The sequence below is a fragment of the Parasteatoda tepidariorum genome, chromosome 4, assembly GCF_982258835.1.
Source record: "Parasteatoda tepidariorum strain Cologne lab strain chromosome 4, Ptep-v5.0, whole genome shotgun sequence".
NCBI lineage: Eukaryota > Metazoa > Arthropoda > Arachnida > Araneae > Theridiidae > Parasteatoda > Parasteatoda tepidariorum.
In genome coordinates, this window is record NC_141758.1 from 25,852,023 (window position 1) to 25,878,648 (window position 26,626).

Here is a 26,626-nt window from a genome sequence, read left to right on the forward strand (position 1 = left end):
TATGCTCTCAAAACAAAATTAAAAGTTCTTTAAAGTAAAACTCATCGGACAGAATCAATCGTGCTATTTTTTATAAGCATAAAAAAGGCCGTGCTACGTCGTTTCAAGAGTTGGCGATGTTGATATTCGCTTCGCTTGGAGCTTGGCGAACATTTAGCGTGCACTTTGATGTAAACAGGCTCTCTCCATTGGGATAATGGTTTTTTCTTAACTTGCAACAGCGTATAGCATTTGATTAGGCACACAAACACATGGGCAATAGTCGATTTATTGATCTACATAACATATTTTATTAATTATTGCTATTGTGCGATTCATGGCAAGTTCAGGCCTACCAACTACTACGCTTTTTGCAAAATATTTTATAGAGTAGAGACATTAAAAAAAACCAAAGCTTTTAGAATTTTTTGTAATTTTGCTAACATTTTAAAAGCCTCAATACGAAAGAGGTTGAACAAAGTGGCATTGCTTATGAACATTTAACTCATTTATATGTAATGGTGTGAAAAACAAGTTTAAATGAATAATAAATAATGCACATAAACAGCTAACACAAGAATAAATTTTTACTAGCGTAAGTTGGCAGCCCTGAAAGTTATCTGCGGAACTACATAATTTCTCTTTACTATTCTTTTATTGATAAACAAATTTTGAACTAGTAAAATAAAAGAATGTTTTTAAAACGCTTTCATGAAGAATGAAATTTCTATGAATAGTCGTGTGTTTTCTGACAGCTCCACTAAAATAATTTTCAAGAGGTTTAGGAAAAACTTTTTATTAAATATGCGTTGTGCTCGTAGAAACAGGGTTTCATTTAGGTCTTTATAACAGTAAATTAATCATTTATTAAAATTATCTTTACTAAATCCTTACCCAAAATAAACTAGTTCGACTGTAAAATAATAATACTGATGCCCATAGTACATGGTTGGCGTAATCAATCCATAACTAATTAAGACTCACTTGGTCTAATATATGTTTTATGCTATCTGTCTGCTTAACATTGTTTTAAATAAATACGTTATTAAAAACTAATTTTAGTATTCTATGGCTTATATTTAAATTATTTAGTATCAATCTTCTCATTTAGTTATGATTTATTGATGGGTTTAATGACATAAGCGTTTAATTTCGTTTTTATTAATAGTAAAAAATGAAACTATTAGACTTTTAATACATAACTTGAATGCAAGGATAGTTATCATCTATTAAGATAGTTATCATCTATTAGGATAGTTATCATCCATTAAGAGATTACTAATTAGTCATAATATAGAAAATAAAATAAATAATAAATCTCATTTTATATTGAAAAATGTAGTCTATTGCTATCTTCTAAATCGATATTTAATATAAATTCATAATTTTACCTTTTACATGATTTCACAATTTATTGAATAGTCACTGTGTTTTCGAACGTTAGGATTCTATAGTTGCAATGCAGGCATTAATAGAACATGCAATCCAGTCTCGTATACGTGATGTTGTTGATGTAACAGTTACCATCGAAGTACCATCAGTACCTGGCTTCGTGAAACAGTTGCACATAGGAGATGATAATCTATCAAAGCAACAGAAATTTGAAGTAAGTAAAGATTTCCAGGAGTGTTTTTTTTTTAATTTTTAAATTTAACATTATTAACGTCATTATTGTATTTCATTACAGATTGATAATGCTTGGGGCGTTGTTCTCGTGCGAGCTCAAGGATCGGGAGTTGCTTTAGTTCAATTGTCGATCCAGTACAATGTGGACTGGCCTCACTTACAAACACCTCCCCCAGTGGAAGCGTTCGCCCTCCAAGTGAGAGGTTACTACTACGGACGAAATAGCTCCCATATTGAAATCAGTTCATGTCAAAGGTATGCATGAGTTTTTTTTTTTTTTTTATTATTATTATTCAAATTAAGATTAGAAAATTAATACGCCGAAAAAAAAATCCCCACATTATAAAATCAGCTGTTTTTGAAAATCAAATCTGCAGGAATGGAATCTTTACAATACCGAAACATGCAAAAGCCATTTTTATCACCGATTTGCAAAATCGAATTTTTATTAGGCCTATATTTTAAAAATAAAAAACACTACTTTTTCTTGATTAAAAAATTAAAATTTTCATTTTTCTCAAGTTTTTTAACATTTATTCGCGATCTCAATGCTCGAATAGGCAACCTGGGGAAAACACCGGTTCTATGTCTTGACCCTTCCCCCTTCTCTCTCCACCTCTTCTCAGTTTTACGGTACTACGATAATTTCCCCTTTCTTAATATTTTTCGTGTTTAACTGCAAAAAAAAAAATTTTTTTTTTACTCCGATTCTATACTTTCCCTTTTCTTAATATTTTTCGTATTTATCTTCAAAGAAAATTTATTTCAACTTCCACGATGCTTTCTTTTAGAACTATATTTAATATAGTTCTCAGAGTACATAAATAGTTTCCGAACTTGAAATTTTTTAATCTATTTAAAAATCAAGAATGAAACTAACGTACTTCCTTCTCCTATGATTCTCCACACGCTAAGGGTGAAAGCATGTGAAATGTTGCCATAGGAAAAGAGTTCTGCTCTACGCCACCTGTAGCCCATTTCGATCGCCAACAGCATCTAAATAACAAATTTAAATAACAGCATCTAAATAATAACTTTTGTTCTTTAAGGTGGACTTACTTAGAAGAAAGTGAAAAGAGTGGTATGGCAGTACTGGAAGTCAGTATACCGACAGGATATGTCATTCAGCAACAAGACTTGGATACTTATGTACACTCCGGAAGAGTTAGGAATCTCAGAGAGGCTCGTTACGATGAGAGAAAAGTCTCTTTTTATTTTAACTATGTAAGTAACTGTTATTCACTTTTTGACATTTTCCTTTATTTTTTCAGCTAGCAATTAGCCAAATGTTGTCAAAAAAAAGTTTAAATAAGCCGTGTGCCTCATAAGGTTTACACATTTACATTTTCCCCTCTATTCTAAGTACTAACTGAAATTCAAGCATTCCCGCATCAAGGGGGTCATGGATGTTAAGGTGGCACAGTTTAGAGACCAATGGCAGGATTGAAGCAATATGTTTAGATGAACCATGGGGATAGAGCGTTCTCCATCCAATGAGGTGAACCGGGTTCGAATCCCAGCGATGACTGGTCGGTACGAATTCCGCAACCCGTTTGCACCGACCACAGTGCTGACGTAAAATATCCTTAATTGAAGACGAATCATGGGTTAGAGTCCCCTTGCCGTCGGGCTAAAAGTGAGAGGTTTTCGCGGTTTTCCTCGCCCTATTACGTAAATGTGGGTTAGTTCCATCAATAAGTCCTCCACGAAGGCAATCTCTCAATACTTGATCCAGGAGTTCCCTTTACTCCTGAATTAGGTTCAAAATTACAAGGCTACGGAGTTTAGTAGTCGTAAACCCAAAAATGGGTCGGCTGTTATAAACTGAAAAAGTATGTTTAGGATTGTGCTCATGCCGTTATAACTTCTATCTTAAGCTAGTAACCACCGACCTTAAGCTGAGTAGGTTCCAGAGTGTGTGGGAAAACGAGATATCGCCCATGTTATCCTTTATCTGTCAAAAGGTACGTCAAGGTTAACTGAGTTAGCATGATTTATATAATAGTGAATTGATGTTTAATAATTGTAGTGGTAGTTACGCCACAATACTTCTTCACCAGAATTTTATCAGGGATAGAATTCGATGAATGGATATGACTAGTTGCCGCATTTGTGAAATATCGTGAGAGCTGTATCAAGTTAACTGTTTTACTATTACACAACCATGGTTACGTTTTGATTCGAATCCGCTACCTCTGTTTTAAATAGCGTTTGGTGGGAAAACGAGATTGCTGTAAAAAATAATTTTAAAGAAATCACTATTATTCCTGGTATTTATTATATATGTTACCGACAAAGTATGAAATCCGGCATTATATATAATGCCGGATGCTATTTAAGCAAAGTATGAAATAAACGTCCTGATGAGGTTATATAAATGATGTGCATGTTACTGTGAATGACCGAAATCGGTGGTTGTTGACTTTCACCGATGAATGTTGACAATCACATAGTCGCTTTGGTGAATGTCCGAAATATTTATTACATCCGATTTGATATTTATTTATTCGTGGATATAATTACATTTATTCTATATTTTAATGCTTACTGACGATAGATTAGAAGAAACATAAGTGTTTGGAGGATCGGTCAAATGTATACCGGGCAGTGGCCCTCGACCTTAAAAAAAGATCAGTGTAGGGTATACAGGGCAAATGTATACCGGACAGTGATCCTTGACCTTAAAAAAACATCAGTGTAGGATATACCGGGAAATGGTTTTTTTAAGGTCAAGTGTCATTGCCCGGTATACCCTACACTGATGTTTTTTTAAGGTCAAGGGCCACTGCCCGGTATACCCTACACTGATGTTTCTTCTATTCTTATATATTGTCAGTAAGTATTAAAATATCGAATAAATGTAATTATATCCACGCTTAAATTAATATGAAATCGGATGTAATAAATATTTCGGACATTCACCAAAGCGATTTTGTGATTGTCAACATTCACTGGTGAAAGTCAACAACCACCGATTTCGGTCATTCACAGTAACATGCACATCATTTACATAATAACCTCATCAGGACGTTTATTTCATACTTTGCCTAGATAGCATCCGGCTTTATATAGAATGCCTAGACAAAGTATGTAATACTTCTCATATTTCATACTTTGCCGGTCACATATACGTATGTATTGTTACACATCCATGTGAAACCTAGTTTGCATTAATTGTGTTCTTTTAATTTGGCAAATTGCTAGCTACAAGACCATTATAACTATTATCTAATAAAATATTTAAATATCATGTTTCATTGGTAACTGTTTTCTTTTTTTTTCATAAAGCTTGATCAACATAGTACATGTGTGTCTTTCAAAATTCAGAGGTGGTACCCTGTTGCAAACATGACTAGATGGTTACCTGTGCGAGTATATGATTACTACGCACCAGGTGAGTAATTAAAATATATCTGCCAGTTATGTTATGTAGATGCCAGTTATGTTTAGAAAAAGAAATCAATTTATATCATTTATGTTAACACTAATTAAATTACAAATCGTAATCTTTCGATAAGCATTCATTTTTTAAAATCATTTCTGTTCAGTTTCAGTTTATTCAGATTTTCAGTTACTTTATTAAGGACTAGTTAGTTATTTTACTAAAGGCTAGTTTCAAGTGATACTATTTTATATATTAAAGCTTTTTTAACAGTGCGTCTATTTGGGGACGCGAGTAAAAATTAAAGTTTTCTATGAAGTCTATCTTTAACATATAATTTTTAATTTACATAAAAAAATACATCTACTTAAAAACAGTACGCAAAATGAAAAACGGACCACGCTGAATATCAATTCACATTCCACAACTCAATCTTAAAGTGAGGTCTGGGGTGTGACCTCAAATGCTAATGTATTAGTGTAGACGACAATTTAAGTTACGAAATCAGTCAATAAAACGTACTTTCTCTAGTACCTTTCTTTAGTACCTTTTTTTCGACGGGTACGGGGAGTAGCTGCAATCTGGGAAATATGGTCCCAATAATTTTGTCACGAAGGTTCTCCAAAATTTTGAACCCTTAATGTTTATTTATTATTTTTTTTTTTTTTTTTTTTTTTTTTTTTTTTTTTGCATATTGTGTCATATCTCGAGAACTTTTGAAGCGAATGGAACAATTATTGAACACTACTCTAAAATTTGTTTATCAAAAATTTTTTCTACGAAAGGAAATATTTTTAGTACATATTTATTATTTTATTCAATATTAATCGGAAAAATATTGTAAAGTAATCAGCTTTTTAAATAATTTTAAAGAATACAATATTAAATGACAAAATACAAAAATTGAGTGAATTCGGTCGAATAGTTTCTGAGATATCGAATTTTGAAAAAATCGTATTTTATTTCATTTTAGCAAGTATTTTAAAATGTATATATTAAGATCGGTATCGATTACCGAACCTTCTTTATTGCACCAATGAAATTAGTTGGCACACAAAATTTAAAAATAACGATATAACTCTGCCGGTTATGGCCCATTAAGTATAAACTTTTTAATTTATTGTTCTTGCCTATGTGACATTATTTTATTTACTTTTTATTGTTCTATTTCAGAGCGATTTAACGAAACGATGTTCGATGTATACAATTTGTTCGTGCTCAGCATCTGCCAAGTTTGTGGGTCTTATCAGTGCCCTTACTGTCCTATCTTCAGTTGGAGCAGCATCGTTGTTTCTAGTCCCATCATCCTTTTGGCGTCCATTTTCTCATGGTTCATCTTATACAGAAATATGTCCATTTAGGAAAATAAAATTACTTAGTTAATCGAACTGAAGTGAACAAATTATCAAAGAGATCGTTTTAGGATACTTCGTGGTAAATATTTAGGATCTGGACCTTATTAGACTGTGATAAGCTTTCCTAAAATTACTCATTGACATAATTTTATTAGTTTAGTTACCACGTGTGGCAACATTGTGAGAAGTTACTCATTTCTTGCTGTACAAGTTCATCAGAGATATTGGGTGTTTTCACAAATTCCAAAAAGAAAATCAAAAAAGTATAATACTTTTGCATAGGTTGTGTTTGTATATATGTTTAAAATTCTATCATGTGGGTTAAAGTTGTAAATATATTTTGTAGGTACGATGAATTTGCATTTATTTTATTGTTTCATTGTAATTATAGCACGATTTACAAATTTTGAACTGTGTTAAAAATTTGTTTTGCATTAGTTTTGTTTTAAAACTTGGAAAGAATATTGTTTTTTTTTTCTTTTTTAGCTGCAATTTTTCTTGCTATTTTTAACCCCTTAAACATTCACTTAAAAGTTAAGCACTTATTTTTTAATGTTTATTTATTTACAAAAGACTTGTCTGCAAAATTATAGACAGTTTAAGCAAATACAAGACAGTTGTGTAGGCTGAAAAACGTTTAAATTTTTTAAAGCCACTCGAATTTGGATCTGGTAAAAATACTGACTTTTTCTTTATTTGCGAACTGAGGTGAATAGACAAAGGGTGTTCTTTAGCGACAGCTATTTATATTCCTTTTAGGAGTCTTTGTAAAAAATGAAATTGAAAACTATGAGTCGACAAATTCAAAATTTAATATCTAAAAAAAATGTTTAAACATTTTGACTAATCATTAAGGCTGATCAAAATAAAAAAAGAAAAGAAATTTCAAATGTCAGAAGAAGTAAAAGGAGGTGAAATGTAGCTATTAGAAAAACTTTCAAGCTTCAAGGTGCAAACAAATTACTCTTCATATTTTTAATCTCACATTCCTCAGTTGTCATTGGTTAGATTTTGTTTAAGTTTTTGCATTTTTATCACTTATACATACTTGCTATTATATTAAGTGATTTAAAAATATAAAAGTGATTGTGATTATGATAGTGATTTCACTTATATTAATTTGGTGATTTTTGACAAGGATACTAAATATTAAGCGAGGTAATTACAGAACGCCTTGGATAAATATCAATCAAACGATGTAATTGTTATCTTCTAAATCTCTATGAATACAATAGTTTAAGTGACAGTTACAAATTCTTCAAACATTGAAGATAAAAAAAATTTTAATTAAGAAATAATGAATTTGATTTAATTTTAAATGTTATTAAGTTTCATACATACACGTTTTGTTTTTAGAATTTGAAAAAAAATCTATAATGCTATTGTGCTTATCAGTCTCAGAAGAGTGACCTTTTATTTGTTCATTTTATGTATTTTTATTTTATAAATCTCCTAGTCTTGTGTTCATCTAAAATCCATTTTAATATAAATAGAAGATAATAATTTGTTTTTTACAATTTATACCGGTGTATACAGCTGGACAGATCTGATTTGTATTTTTATTTTTGGAAAATGTGTTTAGTTTTATATTTTTTATGAATTATGTTTTGTTGGATGGTATATTTGTTTCATTTCTATTTTATGTGAAATGCTGTACTTAATGAAGTAAATTAAATCTTTAATAAATGCTTTTTATAACTTAAAATTTTTTTTATTACTTTTTCTTTCAAATATTAGAATGATTAAAAAAAATTTGATTCTTACTACTTTTTGGGCAGTTTAATGGCACGTAAATATCTAATTATTTAAGTTGAATGGATTTTGTTTCAAGATTAAAGTAGGAAAGAACACACAATAAAAATATGCTAAATATTGAAATTTATCTTTTTTCATGTCGGAAATAAAAATGACTAAATAATGTAAATTATAATTGAGTGTTTTTTAATAATATTTTGTCGTATTTACTGGTTTACAATCTTCTGATTTACGCATTTCTGAGCAAAAATCACATTTGCTGCCATTCTTTAAATTCTGAACCTCAGGAAGTTACGACAACAAAAAGTATCGATTCTAAGAGGGTTTTTTGTGTTTTTTATTTCCTTGTCTTTTACCATCATTTAAAAGAATGTAAAATGCAAGGGGGGGAAAAGAGAAAAAAAAACTCTCAGAATTTATACTTTTTGCCACCTTAACCTCCTGAGATCCGAGCTTTAAAGAATGACGGAAAATGTTAGTTTTATTTAGAAATGTGTAGATTAGAAGAAAGTAAACCCGCATATGCGATTTTTTTTTTTTTTTTTTTTTTTTTGCATTCTTTCAAATCATGGTACTTGGATCTTGGCTAAGGGGATAGAGTATCAATACACAAAAAGTATCAATTCTTAGAGGGTTTTTTTCCTTATCTTTTACCATCATTTAAAAGAATGCTAAACAAAGGGAGAAAATAGGAAAAAAAACTCTCGGAATTGATACTTTTTGCCACATTAACTTCCTAAAATCCAAGTTTTAAAGAATGGCAGAAAATACTATTTTTATTTAGAAATGTGCAGAATAGAAGACAGTAAACACGTAAATATGATAAAATATATTTTTAGCATTCTTTCAAATTTTGGAAGTTAGAGCCGCGGTGGGTCCCGCAGTGGACTGATCGTTAAGACACGGTTCCCAGCAAATCACCGAAGTCAAGCATCACTGGCTACGGTCAGTGTGCGGGTGGGTGACCACTTGGATTAGCCTGCGTAGGGACCGAGGGTGTGCGGTATGGGTCCTCGTTAAACTGTTCTATCGTAAAGTGCTCGACTTCGCGTGCAGGTCGTCGGGCTACCGAAGCGGGGGTGCCAGCCCCTCTGCAGAGGATCAAAATTGTGATGGCATGTCTTCGGATCATCCTCCGGGATGTTTCCCAGACCGTCGCCAATAGCCCATTGTGCAGCTCTAGTGCGACGTAAATGAACAATAACAAGAACTAGAGCCGCGATGGCTCAGGGATAAAGCTTTATCTACCTAATGAGATCTCCCAGATTCGAATTACAGCGAATTGATACAAATTCTGCTCCCAGCTTTTTCAGGGGCACCATATAATACTCACAGCTTTAATTAGTTTTTTAAAAAAATGATTTCTGTTAAATAATCTCTGCGAAGGATTTCTGTTCTTAGAATATTATATTAGAAAGGTAAAGGAATGAGTTCTCAAAAATTAATTGTGTGGAAATTTTACTACTAATTTTTTAGTTAGATCTTGAACTAAGGACGAAAGAAATTCATTTTCCAATTTTAACCTTTTGATAACTGAATCAAATTCTTAAGTGGTAAAATTGAAATGTTGAATACGTTTCGTGAAACTGGTCAGCAAATTTGAAAATTGAAGTCATGAAACTAAAATAATTTTTAAGGTTAAAGACTCAACAAATAATCGCCTGAAAGTTTATTGCGGTTGCAAATTATAGTCTAATTATCAGAGCAGTGTAAAAATTACAAAAACTTACGAAAATAAACTTTACAAAACTATGAAAAAAATGTATTTTATTCAAAAAACATACAAGTTTTTGCAGTAATAGTGACAATTTCAAATATCAAACAAATCACCTGCTTAACCTGAAATTAAATGTATTTATATTAATGAACACTCACAAGAAAGAAAAATACAATTTTTAAAAAACAATCTGTTGGGTACTTACGAGTTTAAGACCTGGAATAGTTGTCAATACCAAAGTTAACAAATTTTCTCGGATTATTACAGTTTTGGTTGAAAGTGTGCTCCAGCCAAGAAGTTTCTAAGACCTTCGTAACTGTTGATTGAGGATCATCAATGTGGCCTGAAACATTAAAATAAAACTGATGTAACTTTTGAAAATTTTTCTTCTAAAAGTTCAACATTACTTTGATATTGTTTCACACAGAGGTTCGTTTTGATTGGAGATGTATTAAACAGTACTCCGATCTTTCAGAAAATACAGTTATTTTTGTCTCGAATGACAGTGTAGAACACAAAACACTGGCTTTGAAGCCGCAGACAGTTCAATGAACTCACTAGAAACTCGCAGACCAGAACACTGTTGCCTGACACAAGCAGATTAATAATCTCTACTCTGCGAGGCACACTTTTATTTATATAGGCTAAGTGACGATGCCCCGAAACCTTCAACACAACTGTAGAAGAAAACTCGCACAACTTTTTAGTTGTTGGTCTTAGAGCAGTGATGGCTCAGGGGATAAAGCGTTCGCATTCCAATGAGAGGAACCGTGTTCGAATCCCAGCAATGGCTGGTCGGTAGGAATTCCAAATCCAGCTTGCACTGACCACAGTGCTGACGTGAAATATCTTCAGTTGTAGTCGGATCGTGGGTTAGAGGCCTCTTGTCTTTAGGCAAACGTGGGAGGTTCTCGTGGTCTTCCTCTCCATGTAGCGCAAAAGAGGATTAGTTCCATCAAAAAATCCTCCACGTTGGCAAATTTCTCCCAATACTTGATCCAGGAGTTTCTTTCTCTTCTGGATTAGCTTCAAACTTTCAAGGCTACGTAGGTGAATATTAGTAATCGTAAACCTGACGATTATAAACGATTAACGACGATTATAAAATAAAATATTGGTCCTACTGCTTTGAAACTCGAAATTTCCAGAACAATCATTTAGTTTGCCAAGATTAGCGCGTAATCAATATCTTGATCGAGGCAGAAATTTCTCTTGACAGAAATTTTCAATTCACTGAAGAATTTCTCGAGATATGAGAAATACCCAAAAAATTAAGTTAACCATAAAAAGGTCGGAACTTTGGACCCCTCTCCTGACCTAACTATTGTGACTATATTTCTCAGATTGCAGATACCTCCTTCATTTTTGAGGTCAAAAATACGAATCAGACTGGGAAAAAAGCAGGGCTATATTTATTCAGAGAAAATAAGTTTTTGTATCTGGTCTGTGAACTTAAAATATCGTCTACAGTAATTAATTAGCATATTTCAGATCGCCTTCTTGAACCATTAAGATTGAGTCTTAGAACATAAAGATCTGATCATAGATTATAAATTATTCATCGTGATCCGTTTTTTATTTTGCGCACTGCACATTGCAGAACAAAAATACAAGAAAAATTGTGGCGAATAAAATCATCGCCAAGTCGACATAAAAAATAATGCAACCCTAGACCGGCAGAACGTTTTTTGCAGTGTGGCGCCGTGCAGGTAAATAATAAAGTTTTGTTTTAATCCAAAAATGTGATGCTTTCTAAGAGCAAAATACTCGTTTGATTAAATCTTTAGACGATCTAATATGGATAAACAAATAATTGTTCCATAAAATCAACATTTTTCATTTAAAATTAGTTTAAATATTTATGTTAATATCAAAAGCCAAAGTGGGCCTTTGTTATATGAGTAAACTTTGAATTACACTAGATCTACAGCTGCTACATGCAATACTTCAAGTCAGTATATGGAAATCAAGTCTTATGATAATTGTTTAGAACTGAAATACTCACCAGTCCAACCTCTAATTTTGTTGGATGATGCAGCAATGAAACCAAGAGCTGTATATGTTTGGTTGCCATCGAATCTTCCAGCTGCCACCACTCCATTTTGTCCATCCCCATTGTGCGTGCCTAATAAATAAAGATAGTTATTTTATTTTTACAAACACAAGAAAAATGAAGTACTACAAATAATAAACGGAGCCTAATCAGAGGCATTTGTGACGTCAAACAGTCGAAATGGCACCAAATTTGATCATATTTGAATTTGTTCGGAGGTTATACTCCCGAGAAAAAAAATTCATAGTTTAAAGAAAGCAAAGCAAACAGTTTTATGTATAGAGTGCAGAAAAAAAATTGAACCACCGTGAATGACTTGATATTTTTTTTCCCAATGGCAGGCACTGAATTTGAATCTTTGCCTATACTATGCCAGAATTGTTGCTCATTTCGCGTTACCCAGTGGGCACCTGTGAACCAAAGTCGCGGAGGCGAGCAACATTGCCCACGCCACACTGCCACAAACCCGTTTATAGGGTGGACCACATTCACACATCATACACACACACAACAGAGGACAGCACAGAGAGAGAGAGAAACATCCATGCCCAGAGCGGGATCCCAACCCGCAGCCTATGGCTTCGCAGTCAGGCACGCTAACCGCTCGGCCACCAGGCCGGCGAATGACTTCATATAATGGTTGCAAAAAGTAAAAATAACATTAAGGGGTCCAAACATTAGAGCGCTCTCTTTACTAAACTATTGGGAGCATATTTCCCAGATTTCAGCTACCCATTATATTTCGTTAGTCAGAAATCTGAAGCCATCGAAAAATAAGTTATGTTTATTCAGAGTAAGTGCGTTTTTGTGTTTGATTTTGTATTTTTTTTTCCAATGCCCACCTGTGTTAACATCCGTCAGTTCAGGCATATACAGGGCGATTTTTGCTTGCCTCTCTTTCAGGGGTACCATATTAAGTGGGTCAACGTCGCTCCCACAGTGAGAACAGATAGTATGGAGAAGGAAAGAACATCCACGCCTTGCCCGGGATTCGAACCCAGAACCTTTCTGATGCAAGGACAGTTCCCTGCCCCCTACACAGGCCGGTTGGCTGATTTTGTATCTTAAAATATCGTCTATACTAATAAATTAGCATATCTGAGACTCACTCTTTCGAACCATTACTATTGAGTCCGTTCTAGAACGTGAAGATCAGATTATAGGATCAAGAGTTATTCAGGGTGGTCTATTTCTTATTTTGCTTACTATATAACAAACAATAGCAGTTGCGTTTTTACAATCATTTTTAAATTTTAGTTTGCAAATAATTTTTGGCTATGATTAAAGTCTGCAGGAAATTTGGGCTTCAAATATTATTTAATGCGTCGATCACTTAGAAAATTACTGTTTGAGAAATAAGAAACCAATGTAATGTAAGAAACATTACATCTTACATAATTAAGGTAAGAAACAAACTTTCTTTTCATATTATTTACCTTTCCAAGTGCCCTGCTCTTGAACCTCAGTAATGTCGAAAGAATCTCCAGAGTTAGATCTCCACTTTCCTTGAAGTCCTGAAAACAGAAGTCTCAATTTATTGAAATTATTGAAAATTGCATAAAATTTTAGTATAAAAACTGAATTTTTTCCATTTAAACCGTAAGTTAAATGAAAGCCAAAAAAAAAAAATCATGTTGGAGTTCATTTAACAATGAAAGATTTTAAATGCATTAGCTCTGCCTATAAATAGTGCCTTTTTATTTGAATTTACTGAGTCGTGTACATGTTGTCGTCATTGGTGAACTTATTATTTTGACTAAACTCAAAGGACGCATTGAAGAAAAAGGTCAATCTTGAAATACGTATTTAAAAAAAAATAATATTGTTAGAATGCGCTTTTAAGAAAAGAGGTCTAGCTTGATATTTTTGCTTGAAAAATGGACATGGCTCAAAATGAGCTCTAAAGAAAATTGAGTTATTTAAGGAAATGGAAATCGCACTTAATTTAAGATTTTATTTACTACTGTTATGAGTATTATATTTTTATTTGTAATATTGTATATCTGTGCTATATATTTATTAGTGAATTGCGATTATTCGTAATTTTTTAATAATAAATTAAGCAAAATCGATCTTATATGCGAATTTCTTCAAAAGTTACGTAGGTGTTACAAATTTGGTTCCCTGTTTAACGTTTTATTTACTAACCACCGTTGAACAGTTAACACAATTGTAAGTTGGCGACTATCAATCTTCAAGTCCGTGGCCTTGTAATTTTGAACACAAATTACAATTCCACGGAGTTGCCTCGTAATATGGAAAGGGGAACTCTTGGATCAAGCATTGGGACAAACAAGTTGTCAAGGAAGATTTTTTGATGAAACTAACCCACATTTGCTTTACATGGAGAGAAAAACCATGAAAACTCTCCAAGATCAGCCCACGAGGAGAGGATTCTAACTCATGATCCATCTACCACTGAGGATATTTTACGTCACCAATGTAGTTGAGCAGAATTCGTATAAACCAGCCACCGTTGTAACTTGAACCTGGGTAACCTCTCTGGAATGCGAACACTCTTCCCCTGAGCCACAGTAGCCTTGTTTAACATTGAAAAATCGCGTTGAAAAGGGCAAAGCTGTCGAGTATTTTTTGCAAACGTAAGCATTAAGCTTTGTTCGCTTAATTGTACGCGCTTTTCACTTATATCCATTCTTGTTTTTCAAATACTTGTATGAAGCTATGTCTATTTCTTTAACATTGCCTTTTCAGCTAAATCCAAAATAAAATAATTATCAGCATAATGTTAACGTAATTCGTACGATTGAAAATTACACTTGTAAAATTATATCTTAAAACTAAAACTTGAAGAAATTTATGGAACACTACACATAAAAGCTGCATAATTTAATAAAGTTACAAAAGTAACGCAAACTTATTGCCTTTATTTTGGCTCTTCTTAATGGTTTACTACTTACTGTTTTCGATAAGTTTAGTTAACACTAAACATACCAACACTGAACATACTCACTTTTTACAATAAAATGCAATATACAATGACCGGTCTTTTGACCTATTATAGTATGTTTAATGTTAAACACTAAGATTAAAGAACGTTAATTCAGAACAATAATTACCTGAAGATGATACAGAACCGTCTCTCACAGAGCTTTGAAGAACCTATGAAAGGAAATAATTAATGATAATAGAAAGCTGATTTTGAACTCGAACACAAATAACACTCATTTTTTGTTTCATTTACGCATGTACTTGATTTTACCTAATTCGAGAATGGAGATTCAAATTTTTAATCTTGATGTAAAAATTGCATAGTTTATCAAATAAATTATATTTTTAATTTGTTCTAATAGCGAGAAAATTTCTGTTACCATTAAATTTGTAACCAAAAATATTTAGGAGATTATCGTTTGGTATATTTATTTTTTCGTTTTATACAAAAAGATTGTGATTCGCGCACTTTTCAGAGATAAAAGGGAAAAGAAAAACGTCCTAAAAATGACAGTGCGTTTTTTTTTTTAATTTTCCCTGATTATTTTTTAATTTTGTTTTTACTGTGAGTAATAAGATAAATAAATTTAGAATTAAAAATATTTATAAAACTATGATTTGCTAAATTAGTTTTATCGTTTTAGACAAATAGCTTGCGACTCACTCAGTCAGTTTCAGAGAAAAAGAGGGAAAATGTCGTAAAAATGACATTAAATGTTCTTTTTTTTAAAAAAAATTTCTTGATTTTTGAGTTAATTTTTCTTTATTGTGATTGATGACACAATTTTTCAATAAGGTTAAAGTTAACCTACATATCAAATGTATAGATTTAATGTATTTAAATAAAATCTTAATGAGTTTTGAAACACGTTTTTTGCTAGTATATTGACAGCTAAATAAATATAACTGCCGATTAAATTAGTAATGTTTTATAACTGTTTCCTATTTATGCATGAACAAAAGAAATCATCTAAATCTCAACAAATAAATAAAAGAATACGCACTTTAAATTTCGACTAACGAATATGGGGAAAGGAGGGCGAATTTCCACATTCGATCCCCTCTAGGCGTCCCAGGAATTGAGGAAAACTAGATTTTAATTTGGTATCGCTAAACATGCATCTTTTGAAAGTATTTAACACGAGTATTTTAAGATATTTTAGCCAAGACTCATTTCTTGAAAAATTTCAACCGTTTCCATTCTTTTTGGACACCCTGTATAACGTTGATTAATGCTTATTAATCCATTAATTAATGCTTACTTGATTTGCCTCTTCTACTGCACTCTCTAATCTCCAAAATGTATCCTGGTTGATTCTGGTTGTCATCCATCTTTTTTTAACTGGTTGATAAGAACGTAAAACCCATGTTGTGAAGATTTTTTCCCTTCCATCACAAACAATACACTCTCCTGAAATTACAATTCGATCATTTTTATGACAAAATCCATTGCAAAATATCTAAAATAAATCATTATATTTAGATAGGTTATTCCGCAATGCCAGCCCATAATATGTATGTTTATAAGGATTGCCAAAATTGAGTTAATTCGCTAGCTAGCATTTAAACAAGTTATTAAGAAAAACTTTAAAGAAAACATACGATTCGTCAATATGGAAAGCAAATTCAAAAGCATTAAAGCTTCTTTTATTTTTATTTTATTTTATAACCGTCGTTGAACAGCAGAATCAATTTTGAGTTTACGACTACTAATGTTCAACTCCGCAGCCTTGTAATTTCAAATACAATCCAGAATTTATCGATGGAAAATAATGAAGTAAAAAAACACACAAATTAGTGATCGCAAACTAATATTGAAATGTATAAAAAACAATACGATAGCCCATTATCGAGGTCAATAAAGCAATAGAAGGGTTAAAACTATCAAAAAACAGCTTATTTGACAAATTGAACTTAAATAAGTTTCTTTTTTCTTCTTCTTATTCCTTTTTTTAGATCTGCCTTTCTGCTTCAACCACAAATAACATTGTTTTTAATTATTTTACTCCCTCCTTTGCACAAAATACAATCAAATCAACCGTATTCGGGATTTAAAATCGAACTGAGTTTCCAAAAACCAATTATTCATTATATGGTAATATACATGCTTCTTGTTTTTTAAACTAGTGAAGGAGATGTAATAATATAACAAGCACTTATTTTGCGATTAACTTTAAATCTGGAATGCATATAGAATTAGAAAAAATAATAATAATCTTACTTACCGACCCAAGCTGTCAGAGAAGCTCCTTTGTTCCAAAGTACGTTAAATCCAACAAGTTTTCCATTTTCAACTGTTTTTATCATACCTGTAAAAGTCATGTTAGTTTTTTTTTCCTATAATCGTCATAAAAGGAAAATAATTCATGAAGTTTATGATTACAATTATTTTATTTTAAAAAATAAAAATACAACAATTTGATAAAAATTGTTTTTAGATTTAAATGCATAGAAAAGTTCAAATTTTGCTAGGAGTTTATTTTTTAAATTTCTTTGCTATTTTATTAAACATATGAGGGGAAATAGATTTAAATATTTTCTTCATAGAAAGAAATTTTTTACAACATTTATCTTCAATATTTAAAACAAGCGAGTAGTGCTTATTACAAAATTTATGCATCATTGATGTCAATAATAGTAAGGAGAATTCTTGCATCTTCCCTGTAAAGAGTACATGTTCTCCATTAATTTTGCTTTCAAGTAGCTTATTTTTTATTTCTTATAGCTTATTTTTATAGTTTTTATTTTATTTATATTAGTGCCTATTACCAAAATTAGTTAAGCATTATTTTTTTTTTATTTTATGACCGCCGTTGAACAACCGACCCAATTTTTGGGTTTACGACTACTAATGTTCAACGCCATAACCTTGTAATTTTGAACCAATCCAGAAGACAAGGAAACTCCTGGATCGGTACCCCCAGAGGTATTGATTTGTTATGGGAATATGGAGGACTTTGAGACTCGACAGATTTAACGTGCATCAGTCACCATTTACTACACGGGGAATCTTCGACCGGCGGAGACCGAACCCACGAACTCTTGGACATGGGCCCGGCACCCCACTGACCAGGCTATCCAGTTAAGCATCATTGACGTCAATAATAGATTGTTAAAAAAAAAAATCGTTAAAATCGTCAATCTCGTAAACGAATAAGTATACCATTTCTTAATTAATTTTGTCTTTTGTGCATAACTTAATTACTTTACTGCAGTCAGTAACTATTACCAAAATTATCGTAGTAATATCGGCTTTTTTTTACATTTATCTTCATACGAATTAATACCATTTCTCCTTAATCTAGCTTTTCAGTATAGAGAATTTTTTTGAATTTCAAATTCCGTTGATTTTAAATTGCTTAGTTTTATAATAGAAAAAAAAATTGAGACTCATGGAGCATTTCGAATACACATAAATTCGTCAAAATTTCATTTTGAGAAAATAGCATTTTTTTAAATGTATTTAAAATAACGCTATTAGCTGTGTATAATATCTAAAAAATGACTAATTAAGCATTTATCTGTACTTTTATCTCCATTATTATGTTAAAATGGATGAAAATTCAACTTAATATGCGCCTATGAAAAGAAATACACAAACGTACTCAACAAGCATATTTACTTATTCAAAATTTAATGCAAATAAATTCACTAAAGTAAAAACTAAAGTAAAATAAAGTAAAGTAATCACTAAAGTAAAATAAGTTAGTAAGCATGAAATTAATTTATTTTAAAAAATATGAATGATATATCAAACGAAAAATGAAACATTGATTCAAATGTAAATGTAAAAACTAATTGTGTGCGAGTCAAATATAGAAAATTTTCTTAAAATCCTCCCGCACAATAGGAGGCTCCTTCTGATCTTACATAATTTTGATCATCACAAATTTTCTTGTATTTTGAATAATATAAAGCTCTTTTAGCTTAAAACGAAACTAAAAAAATCGGCTGCTTCAAGCTACCGACTTCTGTTTTCTGAATGTAAACAAGGGGGCGTGGCCTAATTAAAATCCTCATAACTCAGTAAAAAATGGTTCGATTTCCAAAATTTTTCTTTTGTTTGAAAGCTTATAACGTCTATTTTTTGAAATAATAAAAATCTCAAAATCGAAATTTTGGTCACTTTTTTTCAAATTTGAAGGTTCCCTGTACTTACCCGAAATTTTTGAAGATAATCTGGCAGCTCCTTGAGTGCTTTCAACAGCAGTATGGTAAGTTCCTGTGAAAACATCACCAGTGACACTCTCTATAGTCATATTTGAATTTAATTGATTTCTCCATGTCCCTGTCAAATCAGTGCACAATGCTGAAAAATAAAACAAGTTTTCAATAAAATGTTTTCAAAATTTAATCAATGGAACAAAATTAATCCAATGCAATATTTGATGCAGTTTGTAAAAAAAAAATTTCTTTAGAGGGAATTTAATCAATGTTTTCAAATGACAAATCTATTATATTTCAGTCAACCCTTTGATGCAGATAGGACATCGGTGTCTATTTCTTATGACGCTCTAATTACAAGTAAAAACATATTTTGGTGTATTTTGAATTATAAAAAAAGTCTAATAATTACTGAAAAATCTGTTAGATTATCGGAATTACATTTGTATTAAAATATAACATTAAAAAAAATTATTTAAAAAATTATCATTCATATTCAAATATTTATCCATTGATTTTGTAAGTTAAGAAAATTTTGATAACTGTTTTTCTTAGATCTAAATTACTGCAAATAAGTGTGAATTTGAAAAATTATCGATTGAAAGTGTACCATGTTTGGAAGGGTTTTACCTTTAACGCAGAAAAAGGCTCCAGTGTTTCACGCTATATTTCATAGAAATAAATTATTAAAATGTTATATGTAATATTTTTTTACCTACTTTGACTTAAATTAATACAAAACACTGAAAACAAAACTATTGAAAATTTGTTTAATAAAATTTCAGCATCCAAAGGTTTAAGTAAACAAGTAGGCAGGTTAGCATATAGTAGAAAGTTCTGCCGTATTCGAATTTTACCAAAAATGAAGTAAAAAAACATACACACTGAGATTCGCATCAAACTCTAAGCTTGAAAAAAAAACTTAACCAAAACTTGGCAAAGCATTTACAAGGAAGATGAGATTAAAAACTTTAGTTTTATTGCTGAAGAAAACAGAAAGGAGAGGAAAAATTTCCCAGATTGATAAGATTTTAATACTGTTAGTGTTAGTTTTTGTTGTACTTATTTATTGCTTAAATATTGAGTTGTGACCTCTAAAGTTTTTATTCCTACAACAAGTAGCTACGAAATGCTAAATATCAGGGTTTAAGAATCAGTTACCACACTAACCGAGGTTTCCTTTTAATTTAACTAATACTGATTAAGTTTATGAAATTTATACTAATTTTGAAACTATATCTACTTTACCCTACTATGGTGTAAAATGAATAGATAAAAACTTGTTCTTTTTTATGGATTACTGTAAGAAAGCAATCGAACAAAATTGATAAGTTTTGCTTCATATTTATTTTCCATGAATCCAATGTACATAAAATGCACTAAAATTTTCAGTAAATAATCTAAATAGTTTGATTTTATAAAAAAATCTTGACTTAATACCCAGTTTACCCCATCTAACCCTATTTTTTTGCAGAACCAATTACGGTGACAAACTTGAAGATTGAAAACGTCACTAATAAGTTTTAGTTTCATCAATCGAACATAGAGCATTTGAAACTTCTTTTCTAATTCCAATGGTGTTGTTAAAACAACGTGAAGAAGTGCCCGAGAGCCGAAACCCTCCAGAGCAGCAGCAACAACACTGTAGATTATTACATCGTTTGCTGATTAATTTTAATCTTTTTTTTTATTTCATGAACCAAACAAACAAATGAAGAAAAATTGCTGAGATTCCTTTTTAAAAGATCTCCTAACCTTTTTTAATAAAAAATTAAAAATCTGAATTAAGAGAACATCTCAAAGAACAAAAATTAAAGATTTTTTTTCTTTTACTTGATTACAATCAATACTGTACGGGGATTTATTCCATATTTTTAGTAACATTGAATAAAATTAAATTTAAATTCGAACATAATAATTTTTAGTATAATTTTAAAGAACCATATGTCTGTAAATTTTACTACATGTATGTTAGATTTCACTGAATTGTTACAATAGTAATGTCTTTCTTACTACGTTGCGATCGCGCACAAATTTTTATTTTTGAAGATAGGGCTGATTTACTACGTAAACTCTGCTACCGAGATGTACTGTAACAAACATAACATCAATTTGCTAACGGCGGTAATGCAAAACTAAATAAATTAAACATTAAATCGTTATATTTAGGATAATTACTTACAAAATACAAAATTTAAAAAAAAAACTAATATTACAAATCCCTTTTTTGCTTTTTCTACTTTCTCAAATAAATTTATGCAACTACTATTTACAGCTTGCTCAATAAATTACTTTACTTGCAATCAATTTATTACTTACCAATTGCTTGAGATGCACTCAGAATGAAAACAATAGCTCCAATTAATTTCATTGTAATTTTTCTGATGCACTTGACTAAAAGTTTATAGAAAGCAACCTGAAAACGTTATTTATACCAACTGAAATTTAAGAAGTGGCGCTGGTGTTTTTCGAACAACAGTTATTACGATTTCGTTGGGCAATAGTTACTTATGATAAACCATATTACTTTCACTTTCATTCATTTGACAGGAAATTTGTCAACAAAAAAGGTGACCTTAGGGCATAAGGCTATTAGGATGTCTTCTCAGAATGTCTCTTTTTAGTTCTTCAGGAAACTGATTACAAACTGTTGGAATAACATCCTATATCATTTGATATTTATGTCATTCATTTTAATAAGTTCCGTTCGAAAGTGAAAGTGCAGTAAAATTTTTACCCTTCGTGGCGTGATATCTAACAGGTTTTTTCATTTACGGTACATTAACAGCAATTTAAGATAAAAATTTATCTGTAAGCAAATATTTTGTATTCATTTTAAACTCTTTGAAATATATCTGTCATTTGCGTAAAAACCACAGGTGGATCAAAGTGATAATTTATAAACTAAGTAAACATAAACTGAAATGATTCTGGAAAATATAAAGATGATAGCCGATTATGCGTTGGCGACTGTCTTCTAATTGTTTCCAATATAAACATTAGTCCCTAAGACCCATTGTTTCTCAATTGCTGGGCCGCTAACCTATACGGGTCCATGGTCCAATATTTGTATTAAAATTAATATAAATTTTGCTTATATTTAAATAGGTTTAGATTTAAAATATTTTCAATGTAAAGATTATGTGAGTTATGTGAAACATAGTGGCCAAAATATTGTTAAAGTGCCACAAATTACAGACCTTACAGGTCCACGATAAACCAGCACTGACTTTATTGCTTTATTTAGAATTACATGCACTTGCAGGCTTGTTTGCTCAATTTAGGCTTATAAGCCTTTGTCAAGTAGAAGGAGAGATTGAACAATTCAGAGAAGGACATCACAAAGAATATATCTTGAGTTACAGCGGAATTTAAACCCGCCATCACGATATTGTCATATTTAATGATCGAGATATTGTCATATTTGATGATCACGATATTGTCATATTTGATGATCACGATATTGTCATATTTGATGATCGAGAAATTGTCATATATGATGATCACGATATTGTCATATTTTATGATCTCGATATTGTCATATTTGATGATTGCTATATTGTCATATTTGATGATGACGATATTTTCATATTTGATGCACCTATGTGTATTATCGGAAAACGTTTCAAACCCAGCGTTGTTCTACTTGCTGACGAATTTGGTGTCATGGTTTCTATAACCTAAAATTACTAATATACTTTTATATGTTTATAAAAATTTGTCATATATTTTTATGTAAAAATATTATGATATATTTTTATAAATAAATTGTATGGCCCATTTAATGATACTTGTAATAAATTATTTGAGTTCCTCATCGAAATTGTTAAAAGAAAATCATTATTCTAATTGTCATGCATTTCATTTGTGTTCAGATGAACATAGTTCACACAACAATCAACAAAGAACAATCATTAAGGAACAATACAACAATAATGGTTTATTTTCCTCAAAACTTCAAAAGTATTGACTAAAACGAAACGTACATTGTAAATTGTAATGCATTAATGATCATTAATATTTTTTTATTTTAAATATATATTTAATTTAATATATATTTATATTATAATAAAATATATATTTATTTTAAATATATATATATATATATATATATATATATATATAAATAAATAAATACAAGAAAACACTAAGAAAATTAAGAAAAACAATAAGTAACAATTCTGTTTTGCGGATATAATCGTGTGGGCTGAAGAAAAGATTATATCTTTTTTTTTTCGGCTTTTTTTCCGGTTTTTTAATTAACATTTCACTTTTTTTTTTTTTTTTGTTTTTTTTTTTTAAAAATAAAATTTTGTTTGTTGTTTTTTTTTTTTTTTTTTTACTTATTATTTCCCACCCCCTTTTTTTCATATGTCTATAATTTTTCTTTGTTTTATTCTTCATTTTGAACTTATATATATATATATATATATATATATATATACATGAGAATTCTGTCATATTTCTGAACACTGAAGTTAGCATCTTAAAATGGAACATTTCTACTAATATTAATTTAAATTTACTACCACTATTAGAAATTTCTAAGACCCATGAGAACCCTGTATATCAGAGATTTCCAACCTTTTTTTTTTCTTATGCTCCCTTTCACATTATAATTGGATACCTGCAAGTCATGGTAAGTAAATCATGGCAATAGTAGATTCAGAAAGTTCAACACAAAGCGTGACGTCTGTGTTCTTTAAATTAAACGTTTTTTTTCCCTCCAAGTTCTAGTGATTATTTTTCAAATCCAGGTAATTGTCTATTTCGTTATGATTCGCTTATTAACGAAAAGTTCTGACATAAAACTAAAGTTACTGTATATTTTGAAACCAAAATGTTCTGTATTTTTGTGGGAAATATCGACGTTTGAAAAGATCTAAACAATGATGAATGAGAATAAATTACGAGGGTTGGCGTGAGGAGGGGGTGGAGGCACCTAGTGCTATAAAAAGTTAAATTGAAAAGCAGTAGATTGTAACTTGGCAGTATTTAAAGAAAACTAGCAATGAAGAAAAATGCGCTTAAATAAATGAATATTTAAAGAATAATTGATATTCGGAAAACTGAATAATAAAAATAACTGAATAAAAAAAAAATGCACGACAGTCAGATATACGACAGATTCTGCGACATAAAAAAGGAAACATTATGAAATAATGGCAAATCTTATTTTTGTTATTTTTACTTACTTAATAAAAAATCTGAGGCGAAATGACTTCGTTTGATCAATTTTTGAAAATAAAAAACGATTTCTGGAATAATATCAAAAATGAAAAAAAATGCTGTTTCGTGAGACTTCTGTATGTGTTTTTAATACTATAATATCCATTTTCCAACTTATAAGCTAATAATAGAAAATCATTCTTACATGAATTATATTTCATTCCAGTTTTCAAACTCGCAGTTCCTTATTTGAAAAATAGTGCAAAACCTAATACAATCCTGAGAATATTATAAATACATTTATAATAAAAAATATAGTGCATGTAATATAGACTAGGTTTATTGTAAATGCTGCCCAGAATCGTATAGACGTAATTCGAAAATTTTGTAGGCCACTGAGTTAGTCTCAAGTTATGCTCACTTAGTTAGTTCCAAATATATATTTTTTATAAACTGATCTCATTCCAGACTTTTTGGAATATCCAGTCTTTGAGAATTTACGAAAAATCTATCGATCATTTTTTGAATTTGTGAAAATCAAAAACTCAGGTCTATCCAGAGTTTTCGTAAAAAGTGATGTTTTTGATCAACTCATTTTCTGAATCTAAACTTACCGTAGAATATGGTTCTTTTTGCCTGTTGTTGTAAATAGGTAAAAATAATATTCTGGTTCTGTGTGGAAGAAAAAAATCCTGTCTTCAAAAGAGTTTACAAATAGTAAATTAAAGCCCTCCTCTACTCTGATTCTGAAACGAGAAATATTGTGAAAGGTTCGTTTTGGCGGGAAAATATTTTGTGAAGGATCAGCATTTTTTCATCAGCAAAAAATCTGATTAAAAAATATCTGCTAACGGACCCAAAATTCTCCTAAAATAATCCCTGGTGTATGTTTATTTCCTATTTCCTGTTAGCAGTTTAAAGGTACCTAATTCTAGGATTTTCAATTAAAGTTCAAGAGTAAGCCAGTACAGAACTATAAAAAAGTAATAATAGTTATTACGAATTTAGTTCGCAATTATGCAAATTATTAAGAAAGTTGCGTCGGCAATCGTTAAGTGGAAGCAACATTTAAATGCAATTTCATTAAAATTATTCCATTCGTATTGTAACACATTTTTTCGAAAGAATCGTAGTTTTTGAAATATCACTTTTACGAAGTGATAACAGTGAAATTATCTTGTTAAATTTTGTACATAAATTTTCTAAAACTTCTATTTAATTTTTCAAAGTAAAAAATAATAAAAAGTCTGAAGAACCTTCCCTTTTGACGATGCTGCTATGTTTTTGAGTTTCTGTTATACGATTTTAAATTAATGATTAAGCGCAAATAATTTGTGACAGATCTCTGTTATACGTTTAAATTATAATCATAGAATCAAAGAGCAAATTAGTTGTGACATATCTCTGTTATACGATTTCAAATTATAATCATAGAATCAAAGAACAAATTAGTTGTGACATATCTCTGTTATACGATTTCAAATTATAATCATAGAATCAAAGAACAAATTAGTTGTGACATATCTCTGTTATACGATTTTAAATTGTAATCATAGAATCAAAGAACAAATTAGTTGTGGCATATCTCTGTTATACGATTTTAAATTATAATCATGGAATCAAGGAACAAATTAGTTGTGACACATCTCTGTTATACGATTTTAAATTAAAATCATATTACAAATTAGTTGTAGCATGCCATTTCATATTAATAACATAGCTCAAATTATTTGTGATATATATCTGTTAATGAAATTAATGGCAGAGCACAAATTGGTTATTTCTACCAAACATCCAGTTTCAAATTCAGTTGTTAGGCTAACGAAACAAAAAATGTAACAAAAAATATAGTATACAAAAATTTAGGCAATTGAATTAAATAAATTGAATTAAGTAACTTGAAATACATGATTCATACTACATATTTCAAAATAAAAGATATTTCATCATTAATATTTTATCATAAAAGATATTTCCTCATAAAAAATACTTCATAAAAAAAAATTTTATTAAATAAAGAAATAAAATACTCTATAAAAATTTTATTATTTTTTTACCTAATTTAAAAAAAATAAAGATTCGATATAGAATGCTTTTGTTAATTTTGGTACTAAAAAGTTACGTGCCCTCACTCGATATAAGTACGTAATAGAAGTTCCTGTTTCGCTTAAAATATTTTCCCTTTAAAAAAAAAATAATTAAAACTTAAAATTTTTAAATTTCATCAGAAATGATTTAGTGTAGTTGTTTTTTTATATGTATCAGACGGGTTTCTTTAATTTTAATTTTGAAAAAAAAGCTTTTACTGATCTTGCAGGTTGAGTTTAGTAACTTTATAACTTCTATCAAATTTGTATCACTAAACGAATGAAGTTATGAACTTTTTATTATTTTCAAAATAATATATTTTTAAATAATAGATAAAACTAAAACTTAATTTAGTAGAAGAACTTAGAAATAAAAATTTAGACGTTTTA

The 26,626-nt window shown here is 30.3% G+C and overlaps 2 protein-coding genes across 3 annotated transcripts in view; one reads left to right on the top strand and one right to left on the bottom strand.

Moving 5' to 3' along the window:
• Positions 1-8,047, top strand: part of Mcr (macroglobulin complement-related) — a 132,206-nt gene extending 124,159 nt beyond the window's left edge. For both annotated transcript variants that reach the window (XM_087160811.1, XM_087160812.1), the window contains exons 32-36: positions 1,424-1,585; positions 1,667-1,860; positions 2,655-2,829; positions 4,894-4,999; positions 6,161-8,047. In XM_087160811.1, the coding sequence (XP_087016937.1) occupies positions 1,424-1,585; positions 1,667-1,860; positions 2,655-2,829; positions 4,894-4,999; positions 6,161-6,348 (825 nt within the window). In that variant the 3' untranslated portion in view covers positions 6,349-8,047. The remainder of the gene's footprint in view (positions 1-1,423; positions 1,586-1,666; positions 1,861-2,654; positions 2,830-4,893; positions 5,000-6,160) is intronic.
• Positions 8,048-9,847: 1,800 nt separating this feature from the next.
• On the bottom strand, positions 9,848-21,613 carry LOC107449661 (uncharacterized). Its single transcript, XM_016065263.4, has 9 exons — positions 21,300-21,613; positions 18,976-19,125; positions 17,042-17,125; positions 16,079-16,227; positions 14,945-14,987; positions 13,304-13,381; positions 11,820-11,939; positions 10,020-10,157; positions 9,848-9,936 (listed from the first exon to the last, which is right to left on the bottom strand). Exons 1-8 carry the CDS (start codon positions 21,349-21,351, stop codon positions 10,024-10,026), a joined length of 810 nt encoding a protein of 269 aa, XP_015920749.3. The 5' UTR covers positions 21,352-21,613; the 3' UTR covers positions 9,848-9,936; positions 10,020-10,023.
• Positions 21,614-26,626: the final 5,013 nt, after the last annotated feature.

Excerpts from the sequence above, each read along its gene's own strand:
- LOC107449661 (XM_016065263.4), bottom strand. The coding sequence starts at position 21,351 with ATGAAATTAATTGGAGCTATTGTTTTCATTCTGAGTGCATCTCAAGCA. Across the intron at positions 13,382-14,944 it reads CGGTTCTGTATCATCTTCAG|GACTTCAAGGAAAGTGGAGA; the intron begins GTAATTATTGTT and ends TTCTGTTTTCAG. Across the intron at positions 11,940-13,303 it reads AGAGCAGGGCACTTGGAAAG|GCACGCACAATGGGGATGGA; the intron begins GTAAATAATATG and ends TTTATTTATTAG.